At 43.1% G+C, this 18,936-nt stretch overlaps 1 protein-coding gene across 7 annotated transcripts in view; it reads right to left on the reverse strand.

The window, feature by feature from the left end:
- Window positions 1-1,185: 1,185 nt before the first annotated feature.
- Window positions 1,186-18,936, reverse strand: part of raptor (regulatory associated protein of MTOR complex 1) — a 61,969-nt gene continuing 44,218 nt past the window's right edge. For 5 of the 7 annotated variants that reach the window (XM_065452664.2, XM_065452666.2, XM_065452663.2 and 2 more), the window contains 8 exons: window positions 14,934-15,051; window positions 13,200-13,321; window positions 12,033-12,149; window positions 9,757-9,863; window positions 7,528-7,655; window positions 4,170-4,370; window positions 2,071-2,200; window positions 1,186-2,007 (listed from right to left, as the gene is read on the reverse strand). In XM_065452664.2, the coding sequence (XP_065308736.1) occupies window positions 1,942-2,007; window positions 2,071-2,200; window positions 4,170-4,370; window positions 7,528-7,655; window positions 9,757-9,863; window positions 12,033-12,149; window positions 13,200-13,321; window positions 14,934-15,051 (989 nt within the window). In that variant the 3' untranslated portion in view covers window positions 1,186-1,941. The remainder of the gene's footprint in view (window positions 2,008-2,070; window positions 2,201-4,169; window positions 4,371-7,527; window positions 7,656-9,756; window positions 9,864-12,032; window positions 12,150-13,199; window positions 13,322-14,933; window positions 15,052-18,936) is intronic. The other 2 variants (XM_065452668.2, XM_065452665.2) reach the window with 1 other exon arrangement.

The following is an 18,936-nucleotide window of genomic DNA, read 5'->3' on the forward strand; positions in this document are numbered from 1 at the left end:
ACAATGATCACATTTTGTCTATGCAGAGAACCAAGGCTTCTCAGGCATTTATCGCAATGTGTCAGGTGCCACATAATGCCATGGTTAAGTCTAAAGTTCAATTGTAGACTGTCTGGTCAAGAGGAAACATTCCAAAGGGTAAAAGATGCACACTATTGACCAAAGTTTTTCATGAAAAGACTGTTTCAGCTCGTGCACAGGAGCCTTGCTCACAAATGTCTTGTCCACTTGTTAAAAACTTTGTTTGGTGTAGTGTGCATTTTTTACCCATTAGAATGTTTCATCCTAACTGGATGGGCTTCTGTCGAACCTTGGACCTCAACAGGGCCCCCATGCAGAGGTCGGAACATTGTGTCTTTTTGTTTAAGACTTTGGTCACTATAGTGTACATTTTTGCCCTTTTGGAGCTGTGGTTGTTCTTATGTGTGACATGCCAGATGGGAAGAATGTGTGCGCTTAATGTTTTTTTCATTGCAGTCCTCGTAAATAATCTGCAAGAGAAAGTCCACACACAAAATATTACGTACTAAATGGATGAGCAATTTTTCAGTGGGTGCCCCTATCTCTGACATGACAGCCAGCTCATGTCAGTTGGCTCTTGGATAAATTACATAACAATAAAGGCTGTCATTAAGCCATTTTTTCACTCATGTTAACACAATTTTGTGCAAAGCACAGCCACTTATGTACAAAACAAAGCACATGCAAGAGGTATTACTAGATAAATTCAACAATGGTTTGTATACCTTTTCTACATTATTCCAAGTGCTGTCCACATTTTACACCCAGAATGGCTACACTATAGTAAAAGATGCAGTGGGTTTAATGAAGACAAGTCACTTGAACAGACCAACACTGCTATGTCACAGAAAAAGTTTGAACAGAAACTTTCACTGAACAGAAAAACGTGGGACTTCTTCAGTTCATCCACAATGTCTAAAGCAGGTAAGTTAGAAAGTACAAAATGACAGTTTTGGATGAACACTATGACACATGATGAATGTTTCCCAAGCAACAAAAAAGCTGCCTTCTACAAGAAAAAAAGATTATATATATATATATATATATATATATATATATATATATATATATATATATATATATATATATATATATATATATATATATATATATATATATATATATATATATATATATATATATGCAATAACTAAAACAGCCAGCACATTCTAGCTTCAAGAAAGAAACACAAAAGCATAAACTTTTGTCACATTCCCTGTACACAATATCTAGTCAGCTTTCCACACAGCAACAAGCACAGTCAAAACAACCTTAACAGTTGGCAAACAGCTTCCACACTTTGACTAGGCACATCCGTGACAGGTACTTCATGACACTTCTGGTTGCTTGCGCAAAACTTCCAATTTCCATTTCTTTTCTCCTAAGCACTTCTAGCAGGCACCAACATTTCCTGGCTATTCTGTGAGACTGCAGCCACTGTAAAAAAGGCCACATTTACCAAACTTTCAGTGACAGTGTCAGACAAGTTGAGTCAGCTAGACTCACAGTGCCGGAGTGGCAAGCCTTGTGACAATCTCCTGCAAGCACTAGTTTACAAGCAGAATGGATCCGAACCACAGGCGATGAGATGGCACTAGCCGCATGGCTAACTACAACGCTAGCCTCAAAAACAGGGTGCCCAACAAAGAAAGATTGCTGGGCAGGTATAAGCAATAAACTCAATGAGAGGCACAGAACTGATCAAGAGTGGAGATACAGGGCATCATTTCTGATTCCCCGATCAGAAAGAGCAGTTGACGCTGGTGAACAGGCATCAAGCACTACCCATGCAACTGCTTGACCTCATTCGACATTTACAAAGAATGGCACGGTAGACTCGGGAGCGCCTGCCGACATGCACCGAGTGCAGTGGTCGCATCTCTTTTCCACATCCTGTAAGGCACGGTCTGCTTGGCTCCATCAGTGCTTGCGGTCGGTTGTGTAGACCCCAATGATGGAGTCTGTGCTTCCTGAAGCCAGGCACATCTGCGGGTTGGACAGAACAGTGGGTTAGGGAGCCAAGGGGCTGGCAGAGCCAAGGGCATTCACCTTGTATGGGTGGAAGGCCAGGCAGGAGACGGGACCAACACGCTGGTTGATGAACCAGTCGTGGTGACGAATGGAGCCCATGTTGTCCCCTTCCTTGTTGAACACACTGATCTGCTGGCTGGCCGACCCACTGCACACCATTGCACTGCCATCAACTTGATGCTTGATTGATATTATGGACAGGGCTCTTAAAACAATAATATACAGTCAAACTTTGCTATGACAAAGCTGCATTAGACATGAAAATACATTCGTTATATCCAGTATTCTTTATAAGCATATATGTTCATTACCCATAGAAAGCTTAAATTTACTTCGTTATATTTGATAGGTCCCTACATCACCATTTCTTTTTTAAACAAGGTTCGACAGAATATTATTACCTTCATAGGATGGCAATTGTGCTAGAGAGTTCCTGCTTCCTAACCATAAAATCTAGAACATCTTGCATGGCTTATTTGATGCAAGTCTGCTTTTTCAAGTAAAAAGAAATGTCACATGCCACATATGTTCCAGCAGGTTTTTCCACAGAGTGTCACCATGCACACAACGAAGGCAAAAGCAGCGTCACCGAGAGACCACTCTGCTGTCGCTGTTCTTTCAAGTGGGCAGCGGGAAAAAAAATATCAGCACTGCCATTTGTTGAATGGAAAAAATAATTTCCATTCAATGTCCACAACACAGACTGTAGCTACCACTGCCCCCCTCAGAGTGACATTCATGGCTGCGAAGTGGTACTGATGCATCTTATTGTTTTAAAGGCAATGCACATGTGATAGATAAACGAACACCAAAAAAAGATAAATAAAATGCTTAACTGCAATACGGTTTGGAAGAACTTGCTGTTAATCTTCATATTCTTTTTTTTAGCTGCACGAACTGATGACCACAAAGAGAGCATGAAACACGAAAAGGCGCAGTCCTTGTTTTGTACTCTCTTCTCTTTGTGGTCATCAGTTTGCGCAGTTAAAAAAAGAATGTTTGCTAAAGGGTTTAGTTGCAATTTATCAAAGTTTCACTAAGTGGAATGCACTACATAGATAACGAGACTGTGGAGGTCAGCAATGATGGTTACAGTCCCAGGAAGCGGCAATTAAATCTGGCCGCTCAGGCTGGGCGCACTAGCATGTTCTTGCGTGCCAATGTGCATACGGCGGCATTCCTCTTCCTCAATGGTGCTATAGCCACCTGCCACGCCATTACAAGAATAAAATGATATCTGTGTGAAAACAAAATAAAAAAGCAAGATTGCAATAAAACTGCAAAAATATTGGACAGATTGCAAATTATTTTGTGGGAAAATTTCAAGCGTTTCGGTAGATTAGGGGAGGTCGAAGACATTAACAACATACTGCAGAGCTTGCTAAATTGCTGCACAAGAGCTCAAAATGATATTAGAAAAAGATATAGTCAGAAATAGGAAAATAAAAAATATTGAACTGAAACTTTGCAAAGGTATAGCGGAATCCCACAACATTCTGATAGTGGCATTCAAGATTGCTTTATGAAATTGAAAACATTTAACAAATAGGGGTACATTTATCAGAGGGGTACATTGAGCAGTGGTGGTGGAGAGACATGAGCAGCAAGTGTTATGGAAATTAATGTGTCTAGGGGCACAATAAGTTTAACTTGTCCATAAAAATATTACCACTAACGAAATAAAGCTTTACTGGAGCTGTAGACGGTAGAAGCAATGCTGGTAGTAACATCCTGTAACGCTTTGTCAACAACGCATTAAAAATGTTTCTCTTGTACAAAGGAAAAAAAATTAGGAATTTTACACTAGAAGCTACACAGAATATGATTGGACACTGCAATAATAGTTCCGTTTCCTCTATAGTTATACGCTGCACCACAGGATGGCACTGCCAACATGGCTGCTCACGCAAGTATATCTAGTAACCTAGTATTCCGTAACTGCAATATGTTTATGGATCTGTTAAAACTGTCGATTGTGCTGCATTGGCATGATCCTGCTCGGAATTAATATGCGGGAGCTACATTTGTCTTTGATTAAGAAGCTTCATAGGCCTGTCAAGTGTGGTTTTCTCACATGCGGTTCACTTCCATCTTAGAGACACACGTAAGAAACAGACCATGCAAAGACGTCAAAGACCGGGTGGACAGCCATGGCAGTCATGTCGACGTGTGTAGAGACCGTGTGTGTTGAGCAGCTCTGACCCAGCTCCCAGAAGCGCACATCACCGGTCACGCAGCCGCTGGTGATGCGGCGCTCCCTAACATTTAGATGCACGTTCACAATCCAGCTGTTGTGTTCCCGAAGTGTCATGATGCGGCTGCAAAGTGAGTAACAGAAAAAACAGTCGTATTGCAAAGCATTTTAACCTTTAGTACTAAACGGGTGAGTAAAAATATGCTACTTTTGAGCTTTCAAGCAAATGCTGACAAGCCCTGTAATAGAGGAGGTGCTTCAAGGGGATTATCATGGGGACTGGCAGAAAAATCATCTGCCGCTATTTTATGTTCGCAATGTCTTAAGTCCTACTCAATGCCATATTTACTTCATTCACTGCTCATATATCATGGTTTTGTAGATTCATATGGTGCATTTTGCGGGCCCAAAATGAAGGCACAAACCTATCGCTGTCACAGTCCACATAGCTGTGTAAATCCATCATTCATTTCACATACACTGCGGCCGGTAAATGTGTGTTCAAAATTCATCCCTGGTGCATAGATGTGGCTCAGTGTATGTCATGCACCTCCCTTTCTTGGCCCTAAACATTGTGAAGGTGAGTCACAATACAGTCAACGATCAATTTTTCAGACATGCCCGATAGTTTGGATGCCTTTACGGCACCGACACATACCCCTTAGAGCCAACGTATGGGACATCTGAAATTTCAAACTCTTTGCCATCCGATTTTACAGACTTTTTGCCATGATCTCAGGTCCAAAATGGCAATAATCAAAGCCACTGCTGCCGCCATCTTAATTATCTCGCAATGAACCAGCGCTCTCATACACCCATTCGCTAGCAGCCATATCTACTATGGCAACACTAGGCTAAGTTGCTTCGACATTTCCTGTCAAGCTTCCTGCTGTTCAGTACCACGTTTTTCATTGAAAGAATTCGCCACTGCCAGCAATGAAACTGACTCCACCTTTGTCATTCTCACCTATGGCGTTGAAGAACGGAAAGTATGACATGGGTAAGTTGCTTCGACATTTCCTGTCAAGCTTCCTGCTGTTCAGTACCACGTTTTTCATTGAAAGAATTCGCCACTGCCAGCAATGAAACTGACTCCACCTTTGTCATTCTCACCTATGGCATTGAAGAACGGAAAGTATGACATGGGTCAAACGTTGCATAATGCCGGTTATCGAAAGTCAGCTTCGCCACAATGCAACAATATTACGTGGTCAAGCATATATATGGTACTGCGGTGAAGCACACCCAGAGTGGAAAGGGGCCACTGTCATGGGACACGGTATGCGCAGTTAAACCTCAATATAACGAAATTCTTGATATTATGAAGTACCATGTATTTAGAATCTCAATATAATAAAGTAAGTTTGTATGAAATTTAAATATAACGACATTTCGCTTCCGTTGCAAAAGAATGCCAAGAAAATAAATGGAAACTTCCGCAGACGCAGATGGTCAAATGATTGAATTACAAGCAGCTGCTTGCAAACACACCTCTTAAATCGCCTGCGGTGCGACAAAAGCGACTGCCGATGTCGAGCTGCATCATGTTCCCTATAAGTCCAAGTGCGATAAGATCATATCACGGCGCGCGCACTTTGTGCTTTAGGTGCGAATGAAAGTGTGCGAGGGTGAAACAAGAAAAATTGAGGCTTCAAGAGTGCCGCCTTCCCACGCGAGCAAAGGGAAAGAGGGGAGGGGAGCTTGCTCGCGGTAACACGATCAAGCGCGCACAAGAGCCTTAGGGGGGGGTGTTAAGTTGGCACATTGCGATTTCTGGCACGCAATTTCGGCTGTGGCTGCGCAAGGCTGTAAGCGCGGCTGAGCACATACGCAGACGTGCGGTAATCTACGCAGCTGTGTGGTAATCTGCCGCGTGTGCAAAGAGCGGGCATGCCGAGACGGCGTGGCATCATGTTTGCTGTCTTCCCGCACGTTTAGTATTGGATGTTGCGTAATTTCGAGTTTCCGTGACTCGTTGGAGCGAGAGATAGATGAAGCATTCGCTCCCCGCTGCCAGCGCTTTTCATGATAGCGTCATCCCAGTGCGGGCGACGCTATCAGCTGTGGGGGCGGACTGCACGCGAAAGCTTGGCTGACTTCACTTAATCCGTACCGCTGATGTGAAGATATTGTCAGCATGACATCAAAGCATACCATTTGTCGCCGACTCCGAAATTCATGAAAATAAGTTGTTTCCTATTTCAACTTTGCTTTTTTTTCTATTGCCCGATAATTCGAAAAATTCTGTGACCCCTTTACTTGTAAGAAAAATGGATCATCGACCGTACTTAATTGCACAAAAGGTCGAATTTCAATATAACGAAATTTCGATAAAGCAAAGCAAATTGACGATTTTACCTACTTCGTTATATGTATTCTTCAACTGCATTCTTTAACTATACATTCATGGTGCAACCGCCATTTCCTGTCACAGTACGACCACTGATACACCTATTAATTGTACTGGCAGGCCTTCAGACCTGTTTCCGATGTGCCTGTGGTGATTTGAGGCCTTGGGGCCAGTTAAAGGCATGCATGACTTTTTCAGACTGCCCAATTTTCAGATGTTCTCGAAGCCCCTAGGGAGTCTGAAAAATCAAAATCGGACGTTAGCTGTACAATACATGGGTGGAAGCAGCTTGCGGTGCTTTAGAACAGCACTGAAGCAGTAACTTCCGTTTTCTAACATGGCCACAAGTGGCAGTGGCTAACACCCCCAGGACCAGATCTAGTATGCATACAGAAATACCCAAGAAAGTAGACAAGAGGATAGCCACTGCTGTAGCTCAATTGGTATAGCAACACACGCATAACGTGGAAAATATGGGTTTGCCTGTCATTGGTGGCAAGTAATTTTTTCGTCCACTTTCATTTCCTTTTTCCTTATTATTTCTGCATTTCAAATGAAAACAAGTTAGTTCCCTTCATGCTTTCCTTGACTTCATATGGTTGTGACAAAGAAAAATCGGTACCTCTCTGTTTCCCTTTTCCTCGTTCATTCTGTTTCTACTAGCTTGACAAAAGCTTGAGGTGAGTCAAATGCATAGAGAGTAAGAAAAGCAGGAGCAAAACATAAAACTAGATTGTCTATTTTTTCTCAATTTTGTGTGCTTTCCCTGACACATCAGTAGGTGGAGGGCCATTCAGGAGGACACTAAAGAAGTGCAACACATTGGCACCCTTGGCAAACTAGAACATAGCGCAAAAGCTCCAGTGCAAGAAACCTGCTCAGCCTAGACTGCTTTGAGAGATTGTCTGCGCTCACAAATTGCGGCACTGACCAGTCTGCAGGTGGTAGCCGCCGGTCATAGACCCGGATGGTTCCGTCACCACATCCAGCAACTAGCAGGGAGCCCTCGTGGTCAATGGAGAGACTTGTGATGGGATAGTCGGCGCCAGTCGGCATGTCCTGCAACACAGTATGCAGGACATGTCAGGGGCAGCTGCCAGCACAAGCAATGTATCTCTGCAACAGGCTGTGGTGCCTGAGGACAGTCAGAGCAGACACAGCCTGGCAGACATTACTCATAACCAGTCACTAATATATATGTAAGGTGTCATTGTAAGTTCTGAATGAAATGGCGACAATCATGATAGTTCTAGAATGATGGGCCCATGAGACTAGAAGTAACGGCACCTGCAATGTAAATAACCTAACACAACTGACACCTCAAGTGCCTTAGCTATGTCAGAGGCAAAGTTTAATAACAAGGACAGCATGCAGCAAAACAAAGTGCATGTGACAGATGGAAGGCAGATGCCTGAACACACAAGATAATACATAAATTTCTTAATTTCATCACCCGAACTAATTTTCTGACATCCTCAACTACGCTTCCCTTCCCTTAGCAACCACTCTTTAACTCTAATGGACCATTAGTTATCTGCCTATGCATTACGTAGCCTGCCCAGCTCCAATTTTTTCGCTTAATGTCAGCAAGAATATTGGCTACCCCAGTTTTCTCTTTGATCCAAACCACACACTTCCTATCTCCCAACGTTATGCCTAACACTTGGCTTCAATCAACCAATAGAACAGGCTGGCTTCAGGAACGGATATTCTACAATGGATCATGTCCATGTCATCAATCATGTAAGTGAGAGATATGCGGAGTACAATCAACCTCTCTATATGGATTTCATGGATTCGGTAGAGATACCAGGCATCATGGAGGCACCGCATAATCAAGAAGTACAGGAGGCACACGTGAACATATTGGGAAATATCTGCAGTGATTCCACAGCTACCTTGCTTCTCCACAAGAAAAGTAGAAAATTGCCTATCAAGAAAGGGTTGAGGCAAAGAGACACAATATTTCCAATGCTATTCCTTGCATGCTTACAAAAAATATTAAAATATTAGACTGAGAAGGCTTAGGAGCAGGAATCAGCAATGAATATCTCAATAACCTTCGGTTTGCAGATGGCACTGTCCTGTTCAGCAACAGTGGGAATGAATTGCAACATATGATTGAGGACCTTAACCAAGAAAGTGCAGGGGTAGTGTTGAAGATTAATATGCAGAAGACAATGAAGGGAACAAGGATTCATGATCGCCAGTCAGCCTCTAGAGCCTCTGCAGGAGTACGTTTATCTAAGTCGATTACTCACAGGGGACTCTTATCAAGAGAAGGAACTTTACAGAATAATTTTTTAAAAAAGGGAGGCGTACGGAAGGGGGGGGGGGGGGGGGCTGGAATGTACATGGCAAGCATAACCAACTCCTGACTGGGAGCTTACCACTGTCATTGAAAAGAAAAGTGTACAATCATTATATTCAACCGGCGCTAACATATGGGGAAGAAACTTGGGGGCTAACAAGAAGCTCAAGAACACGTTAAGTACTGCACCAGAGCGACGGAACGAAAATGTTTAGGCATAATTTTAAGAGAGGAAGAGAGAGGTGTGGATCAGAGAGCAAGTTGGGATGGAGGATATTCTGGTTGATATCAAGAGACAAAAATGGAGCTGGGCAGGCCAAGTAGTGCATAGGGCAGATAACCGCTGGACCATTAGAGTTACAGAATGGGTGCCATGAGAAGGGAAGTGCAGTCGGGGACGGTAAAGAATTAGGTGGGGCGATGAAATTAGGAAATTTGCAGGCACAAATTGGAATCAGCTAGCGCAAGACAGGGGTAACTGGAGATCGCTGGGTGAGGCGCATGAGCGTTGGCTGGGACCTTCGGTCCGGATTGAAATAACCGAAAAATCAAATGAACAAAAGTCGAATTAATGAAAGTCTACTGTACCTTCAAGGCATGCAACTCACATCAGGCTAGGTGATAAGTTAAGTGCCTCTGCAGCATCAACCATCACGAAATTTCAAGTAGACATTATTTCACTGATGTAAGACACTGAAAAAAAGGTCTTAACAAGTGTTCTGTAGTGCTGGTGTCATATCAACAACGGAGTAATTCAGTTACATTGAGTAACCTCCCACACTGTGCACTGTTTTACGTGCGGCCAAACTATAAGTGCACACAGTCATGTCTCAAGCTTAAGAACCTCACCAGCACTTTTTTCTCCTGGTTGGTATCCCAGACACGAATGACCTTGACATCACCAGATGTGATCAGCGTTGTTGTCTCTTGATCCCAATCTAGTACCATGCCAGATCCTGCAGAGAAACGCTTGTCTGTGATGCAAAGCAAACATCGAAGTCATGATGGCTCAAACTGGTGGAAATGTGAATTGCCTTTGCGGTCCCATCACAATGGCATGCATTCCAATAGAGAGGAACTGCTGGTAACATTAGCATATGGAAACAAGGGCTAACTTAAACAATAATCATTGTTACATACCACTGCAAGTGCTGAATCCTCGTGTACATGCAGGACATGCATACTGCATGACTGTGACAACTGAACATCGCCTTGGCACGTCCACTGTCTTCCGCATGGGCTCCATTGTTGCGCCGTCGGCTACCACTTCTGCTCTAGTTGTTCAGATCACGAAATGTTCAAAATTTGCCTTTTAAATTATGAATGAGGATTTTGTACATTCATGTGTGTGCCGTTCTTGACAAAAGCAGAGGGTTGCACCATTCATGACTGCTGCACATTATTATTATTATTATTATTATTATTATTATTATTATTATTATTATTATTATTATTATTTGTAAACATGCAAGCACAGAAAGGAAACAGGGAGGGAGCAAGCTGACAATTGCCACCGAGAGGGGCACGACGCCTGCCTACTCTTTCGGGAAGAGGGAATGAAAAGAGGAGAAGAGAAGAAGATAGGAAACAAAGAAATAGGAAAGAAAAATAGTAATAAACACTGTCAAGGCAATCAGGGTTCAGCCATGGATGCTTCTATCATGATTGCACTGGCAAGAAGTACAGAACTACATTAACATTTACGACTGTACAAATAAACGCACAAGATTACCTGGCTCAAACAAAGGTAAACTGTCAACTGAGTATAATGTTTGTTATTATTAAGTCTGTTGTCACCAAATATTTACCGTTACACTGCGCTGACACTTGTTTAATCACAGTGAGAATAGATCGCAAGTTTTGTACCCACACACTGTCACATTTGAATATTCTTTATCCATGCCACCAAATATTGCAATTCTGTGTTTAATGACATTGTGCGGATTAGCGATACACTGTTATTCAAAGAACGCTTGTCCCATTTGGAAATGGCATAAGCTTTTTTCCTAGCTTCCGTTTTTCTTTTTCTTTTTACTCACAGATAAAAGAAGAGTTCTGAATTTCTATTTTCTTTCTAAGCCTTGGTATGCCTTGCATAAAAAAAACTGTTGTCGGTGGTATAAAAGATATTCAGTGTATTCAGTTTTCCAAAAGTGCTTTGAGTTTTGGAAGTGCCTTCTGGGCGTTGTTTGAGTCATGTTTACTTTAAGACTGTAACTCTGCCTATTATGTAGGTGAAATTACGCATTTCCCTTACTTTTGAGGTCAATAAAACAAAATAGAAAAGCTGCAAGGAGAGGCAAACTGACATGACATTTTCGAATTCTCATTTTTTGCTTTAAACAAAGGTCCTCGGACTTGAAGACCTAGAAGAAATACTGGCAAGCCTCAGAACGCCTTAACTAATTTACTGCAGTCGAGCTCACTTGTAACAATCCCAGATGTAACTAATTATCAGTTATGACAACCATATTTCACTGCATCTGCGATTTCCCAAGCCTGTCTATTTAAACTGCGTCCAGATACAGCAAACATTTTCAAAAGTGCCATACTGTTACAGCGAACACTTCAAACCCGGTCATGGTAAAATGAGGGTGCATATGAAGTTCCAAAGCATGGAAGCGTGACACTTGCTCCAGTCCAATCACAATGAGGATAGGAACAGCATACAGTGTACAACAGTACTATAGCACAAGCACACGCACCAATGCCATCTCAGAGGCTACGGCGGTGGCATTGCTCTGTCATGTCGCCAAAAAAAGTCCCCAATCACTAAATTTAAAAATTTGTCATTATGCAGACAAATTGCTAAATCTAGCAACAAATTCGCTGAAATGGCAACACTGCTACTTTGTGATCAACTTCTGCAGCATAGATTAACAACACGTACACCATCCGGGAAACAATATTGAAACTAATTCATAGAAAAGATACTGCATGAAATTATTAAAGGCACTTTGAGGTTTACCAATATTTTTCTTAATACTTCAAGATCAGGGGGAAAAAATTCAAAAAATGAATAGTTGAATATGTCATTGAGTACATTATAAAGTGAGTTAGCACAGACAACCGATGCCTCCCTTGGAGTAGGGAGCAGCATGGCAGAGGTGAGTAGACGTGCTCACCTCTTGCTGTCATCGGAACGTCTCCAAGGGCTTGGAAGGCTGCCACCAATTCACGGTTGGACAAGCTGTAGTTTCGCCATACACGAACGGCTCCGTCATCTGTCAAGTCAAGGTGAACTGCACTGTCAAAGCAGGTAGTACATCACTGGAACGCAAATAACAGGATCAATTCCGGCTGTTTGCGCTGTTTGCCGTTTTTCTTTAAGCAGATGCTGCAAAACTTTTTGAATATGCCGTGTAACCATACTAGATGAGAGACAATGCTGCCATGAGCATCTGCGCAAAATTTTAGTCGCTTGCACACAGCAGGAAACATTCGCTCATGATTTCTTGCAGCTTCTTCGAACCTCAACAAAAGCAGACAAAAAAAAAAAGCACCAAGAGAAACAAGGAAATGGCAAGCAATGCCATCATTCATATCAGTTCGGTGTTTATGAAAGCCAAAAAACAAATGCCTCAAAATGGGCAATAAAGGATACAAATTTTGCACTTCCGGTCCTTAGCTATTGCTGTCTGGTTCCTGTGATGCCGCCTCCTTCATGGTGTAAGATTATGTTGCTAATGCTTAAGTCTCACTTCCTGCCTTGTGTACTGCTTTTGTGCGCTTTGGTCTGTGTTTTCGAATCCTTCGTAAGCAGCTGGAATCATTTGAAGGCAGGCACAGGTGTTATCGTTCCTTAATCTAGGTTTGTTGTTTGAAGACATGCAGTGTGAATTCTGCGCTTGTCTTGTTGTGGCTGCAATACAAATTTAGTGGGACATGCTCCAATACTTGTAGTACTCAACAGAAATGCAACTATGATGCATCTGCGCATTTGTTGGCTGCAAAGATGATGACATGGATACGGAATTCTAAACCGAGTACCACAACATGCCAAGCTCCAGAAAGTGTGTGAAATATAAACTGCGTGGCCAGTAATGCCAAGTCAGCAGACATAACTGTCATGCAACAGTCAAGCGAACAAGCTGATGGCAAGAAAACAATATCACAGATAGGCTGCTTTGGCCACTACAGGTTTCTGATGAACACGCAGACCATGTTTTCTGATAACTTTCCGACAGTTTCTTCGGTTATTCCTTCAACGCAGAGCGAAATGCTTAGGCTAATACAAGATTTCATGCTATTTGCTTTAAGTTAATAACGATGATCACAAAGAGCCAGCATACCTGATCCCAGAAGTAGGAGTGGTACATCATGTGCATTTAGGTAGGTGAGAGCCGTGATGCGTGTCTGTGCGGGATTCTCGTTCATATGGCAGCTCTGAAGGTTTCCATGATCATCCCAGAGACTGCACAAGGGAAGCGCAAGGTATCTGAGGGGGCCCAATGATCACTCACTGGATGTCCAAAAGTTACATCTAGGCTATGCACAGTGTGAAAGGCAAAGGACTACAGTATTTGGGAAAGATTCTTTCACAGAAATTATAAATATCTATTGCAACAAGTGCCCAATGGCAGGCCCAACAGAGGTACGGTGGCTTGCAAACCAGTGATGAAAGGCAAAAAAGATGGGAAAAATAAAAGAATGGTTATAAAGCATGGTCCAGTTTACTTTTGCTTGCTTAAGGCTCTTTAACTTGAACTGCAATTTCAATATACAGGCTAGAATTGGGTTGTTGCAACTGCGACTCAACCATGCGGTACCACGCTTAGCAGCTGACAGTCGTGGTACCTTAGTCACAACAAAAGCTGCAAAAGAATTTGCAGATTCCTTGACATTCCTGGGAAATGAGGCTGCAGGTGACAAGATGTGAACAGGAAACCACAACACTGGGCTGCAATTGCTATGCTGGGGTTGCAATGCAGGTTTTCTCAGTCTAGAGCGTGCTTCGACCATGTGTAACTTTCACGCGAAACGCAAAACACTGACAAAAGGCACTGTAATCTTGGCACATGCAGTATAACATGTACAGCAAACATATAACAGCTACTTGTATGGAACTCCTGAAAGGAGATTTAGGAACAAAGTGCAGCGATTGTGCAGGTACGAGCCACAATTCAAAAACACAGGAATAGCGCACAAGATTGAACATGAAGCAAGACGGCTTAATTGTTGAAGAGGGAGTAATGCCATCTCCAGGTGACAAGAGCATAATCACGCCATCCATTGCCCTTTCTTAGAAGAAATGGCACTTCCTTCACAGAGAAAATGCATTCAAGAGTTTTGTTCCAGCTTAAATGACGTTATTTTTGTTATCTTTATATTGCTATGCATTCTTCTGCCTTATCTGTTTCTATTTAAACTGCAATAGTGTTGTAAAGGTTGAAAAGTAGTTTAATCCCCACCTGGGGTTCCTTTGTTGAGGACAAATTGGGAGGGATAATTTTTTTGTTTTAACTATGGGGTCTTACATGCCAAAACCACTTTCTGATTATGAGGCGTGCCATAGTGCTGAACTCCGGAAATTTTGACCACCTGGGGTTCCTTAATGTGCACCTAGATCTAAGTACATGGGTGTTTCCGCATTTCGCCCTCATCGAAATGCGGCCGCCGTGGCTGGAATTCGATCCCGTGACCTCGTGCTCAGCAGCCTAACACCGTAGCCACGGAGCAACCACGGCGGGTGAGGGAGAAAATTAAGGAATTAAGATGGTGGCCACGCAGGAAAATAGTTGTGCTTTCCTGGGATCTGTAGTAAAGACGTGGGGTTTTTCAGAAGAAAGAGCATGCATAGTCATAGGGGACGAAGGCCTTCGGAGCCAGAGACAACACGTCAGCTCATCTCCTGCTTTATTCCTTTTTTTTTGTGTGCACGCTCTGTGGCAAAGTGTGTGCCTCTCAACCTCTTCCTTCTTCGCTTCCAATGCCACCCCTAGTAGCAGACGATGCTACTTGACTACTTGAAACAAGCACTTCAACCGGGTCTTCAACGGAATGGGTTCTCAGAACGAGATGCCTACCTATAGGAATCCCTGTTGGCAACACAGAGCTCTGCCTCATGCGGTTGAAAGGCTAGGCAGGTAGGAACGCTGGGGCACCGGCTGTAGAACACCTGCTCGTCCAGGCGCGCTCCAGTTGCTGCACACGCACACACCTTGAAGTTAGCCATTGTGTACCTTGGATGGAATTTTGGTCATGTGCGTGATAGAACTCTACATAGAAATCCCTCTCGAAGTGTGGCTAACCGTGCCAGATCTGGTGAAAAGCAACACCATTTTTGTGATCCAGGATTCAGCCACCAACTAATTTTGTAAATGCGCTTGAATACCTGGATTTCTTAAAAGCCTCATCATATGTGCCACAAAGCCAACACACACAAAGTGGGTAAAATTTCTCAAGGAATTGCATATTCTGTTTCATTGTATGAACTCAACCTTCTTTATGTACCATATTACTGCTGGGGTGTCTTATTATGCTCTACACCAAACTATAACTTTGATCTGACTAACCATGTGAAGTAGCAAAGGCCCCAGAAAGTGCATCTGTTACGTCCTTGCTTTGCAAACTAGAAGCAAAGCAGGCACATCTGTAAAGGGTTCAAAAACTGGGCCCTGCCAAATTTTACAAATTTACACATTTTTGAAATGTAAGCTGTAAAATGTGTGACCCTACATTGTGAAATGTAGCTTCCCAGGTGATTGGCATTAGGAGTGCCTCTCACACCTGTGTTCACGTTCTTCTATGGCATATTCTTGGTTGGCATCTACTCCTCCACCAAATAGACTCTACAATATGTAAAGCCTCCTTAATTCAACCCTCATTGATTCAGAAAATAGGATAACACGGACTCATTCTCTGGTTGTGGAACGCATACGCAACATTTAATGGCACCAAATGCTCGTTAATTTGGACAAGCCTTGGAGCGTGGCGAGTGAGGAGCACTGCAAGTGCGCAGTGTGAAAGAGCAAAATCAGCGCTAGTGTCCAACCAAAACGAAGCGGTGGAGTCCGCATCGTCACTCATCAGCAGAAAATGACAGGAAAGCCAGAACGTTTCATGTTTATTTGTGTTTATAGTCCTTATTCTTGCATTTGCCGCTGCGCATGATACTTTGTTGGGCATGTGAATTTAGAACTGGTTAGTCGCGATTCATGATCGCATCAAAAGCGACCACAGTTCCGCCTGCAGTGGCTGCACCTAACAGTAGTTTCGCTTTGACTCGGTGCACACATTGTCCGCATGCTTTTCAGAACCAAGCAGTCACCATCTGTGAATGGCTTTTCTCAATTAAGCAACATGTGCAGGTGTAATTGGCCCTGGCATATAGCTAATTCCACAGATCAATTTTCGTGGAACATGTTTTTTAGCAAAAGTCTATAGCTTCTCCATGATCACTTGAGATCCATCACAAAAAACAATCAGTCATAAATCGTTAAAGAGCAATCCAAAGTGTGCTTCCCTATAGACAAAAGCCTGTTAGAAACAACAGACGTCTTCATCTATTCGTTTTAAAAAGAAAAGAGCTCTTTCAGGCTAAGAAAGAGCGGAACAGATTATTACTAAAATTACTTTTGAGAGTCAGCGTCAACAACAGTTAAACCTCAACATAACCAAGTCAATAAAATGGGCAATTTGCTTCTTTACATCAAAATTTCACATTACTGAAGTTCGACGTTTTATGCAAATAAGTAAAGTCACTGATGGATTTTTCTTACATGGAAGAGGCTGCAAAATTTTGTGAATTATCGAGCAATTGGAAAAAGCAAGTTTGAATGAGGAAGAAATTCATTTTATTGAACTTAAGAGTTGGCAACGAAAGATACGATTTCATGCTGTGTCAACGATATCTTCACACTGGTGGTATGGGGTGACCCCAGCCACACTCTGGTGTCCATTCTGCCCCCGTGGCTGATAGTGTCAGGCGGGTGACACTATCAAGTGAGGCCACACTAGCATGAAAAGCATTCGCAGTGGGGGCAGTTGTCTGCCTCTCACTTAAACATGTCCCCAAAACCCGAGATTACGCAACCTCGAATACTGAACGTTCGGGAAGACAGCAAGCATGATCCATGCCACGCAATCTCGGCAAACTCACTCTTTGCACACCACGCGCCAGAAGACCTCTAAAACAAGGCACACGGGCTGCGTGCATGCTCAGCCATGCTCAACAATGTGCAGCCATGGACATGCTAAAAATGGAGACCCTCGCACACTTTCATTCACACCTAAAGCATACAAAATGTGGAACGCAATAGGACCTTATCGCACTCAGACATTACATGGAACATGACGCTGCTCCGCTTCAGCAGTCGCTCATGGTCATGTGGCGCATGATTTGAGAAGCAGCCACTTGTAATTCAACCATCTGAACGTCTGCAGAAGTTTAAATTTATTGTTTTGGTAATCCTTCGCGGCAGCAGTTAAAATTCGTTATACTACTGAAATAGTGTATAAGCACACTTCTTTATATTGATGTTCTAAATACATAGTGATCTATGGACAAGAAGATATAAGTTAAATGCTTCATTATATTGAGAATTTCGTTATACTAAATTTAGTTATATCGAGGTTTAGCTGTATTCACAATGCAGAAAAGTAGCTGAATTGAGTGAGCCATTCAGCTTGCACATTAAAATTAGCAGTTACATAAGAAAGAGCAATACTTCTGAACTTTGCTTGTAGACAGCTAGAATAAAACTTTCGTTTGGGCTAGTTGGTTTACCATGTAAGTATAGGCAAGGCAACATGCAAAAAGACACAGACAGAGAAGGGTTGTGTAAACAGGACAGGTGCGGGATTTCAACGATATTTCAGAAACACAACACAGGTGCAATATACAGTAAAGACCCGCGTATAATATGAGGTTTATTTCCTATTATTAGCGTCCCAAATTTTTTACTCTACTATATGTGGATCCGAACAAAAATTTCAGTCAGAAATTTGGGCTAAAAGTTTTGGTTTCATTATTGCTGCGTGGCTACGGCTTGGCTTCCTTATTGCCGTGTGGCTACAGCTTGGTTTTGTTATTGCTGCGTGACTACAGCATCATTTCTTTATTGTTAAGGGCGCACCTTGGCAGCACACGTGCAAACCACGCTTCGCAAAGTGCATCTTTTTTATTCCACATTGAAGGACCAAGATGGCCGCACCACGAAAACAGTACTCGGCTGCTTTCAAGAGAAAGGTTATTTTAGCCACACAGGACATCGGCAACAGTGCGGCCTGGAGGCAGTTTGGCATCAACAAGGAAAGCATTCGCGGATGGCGTCGACAGAAGGAAGCCCTTTTCGCGTGCAGCAGAACGCGAAGAAGCTTTCGCGGCCCGAAGAGTGGGACCTTCTCGGAAATCGAACTCGCCTTGACGGAGTCTGTACGCCAACAGCGAGCCGTGCATCTAGCTATGAGCGTGGAGCTTATGCAGGCAAAAGCTAAGGAGCTTGCAATAGAAAAAGGGCTACCAAGCTCAGCCTTCAAAGCGAGCAAGCACTGGATTTATCGCTACATGTGCCATGCTGGCTTTTCCTTACGCCGCCGAACTTCGATTTCACAAAAGCTGCCCGAATCATTCAAAGAGCTGCTTGTGGCTTTCCAGCACCACATTATTTCGTTGTGCAAGTCCAAGAACTTCCAGCTAGGGCAAATTGGCAATGCTGATCAAACACCGGTTTATCTGGACATGCCATCGCCCCTCACCATGCACGAAAAGGGCTCTAAACAAGTTTATGTACGGTCCACTGGCAACCAGAAAACGCGAGTTACCATCATGTTGTCCTGCCCTGCAGACGGACGCAAGCTTCCACCCTATGTCATGTTCAAGTGCAAAACAGTAACTAAAGGTGAGGAGCTGCCAAAAAATATGGTCGCAAGATGCCATGAGAAACGCTGGATGAACGAGAATCTTGTGCTCGACTGGATAAAGTCTGTCTGGTGTAAGCGGCCCGGCACACAATTGTCGCTCCCGTCCATCCTCGTGCTGGACGCATTTTGTTGCCATTCGGCCGACTCAGTGAAGATGCAGTTGCG

Source organism: Dermacentor albipictus, chromosome 8 (assembly GCF_038994185.2).
Source record: "Dermacentor albipictus isolate Rhodes 1998 colony chromosome 8, USDA_Dalb.pri_finalv2, whole genome shotgun sequence".
Taxonomy (NCBI): domain Eukaryota; kingdom Metazoa; phylum Arthropoda; class Arachnida; order Ixodida; family Ixodidae; genus Dermacentor; species Dermacentor albipictus.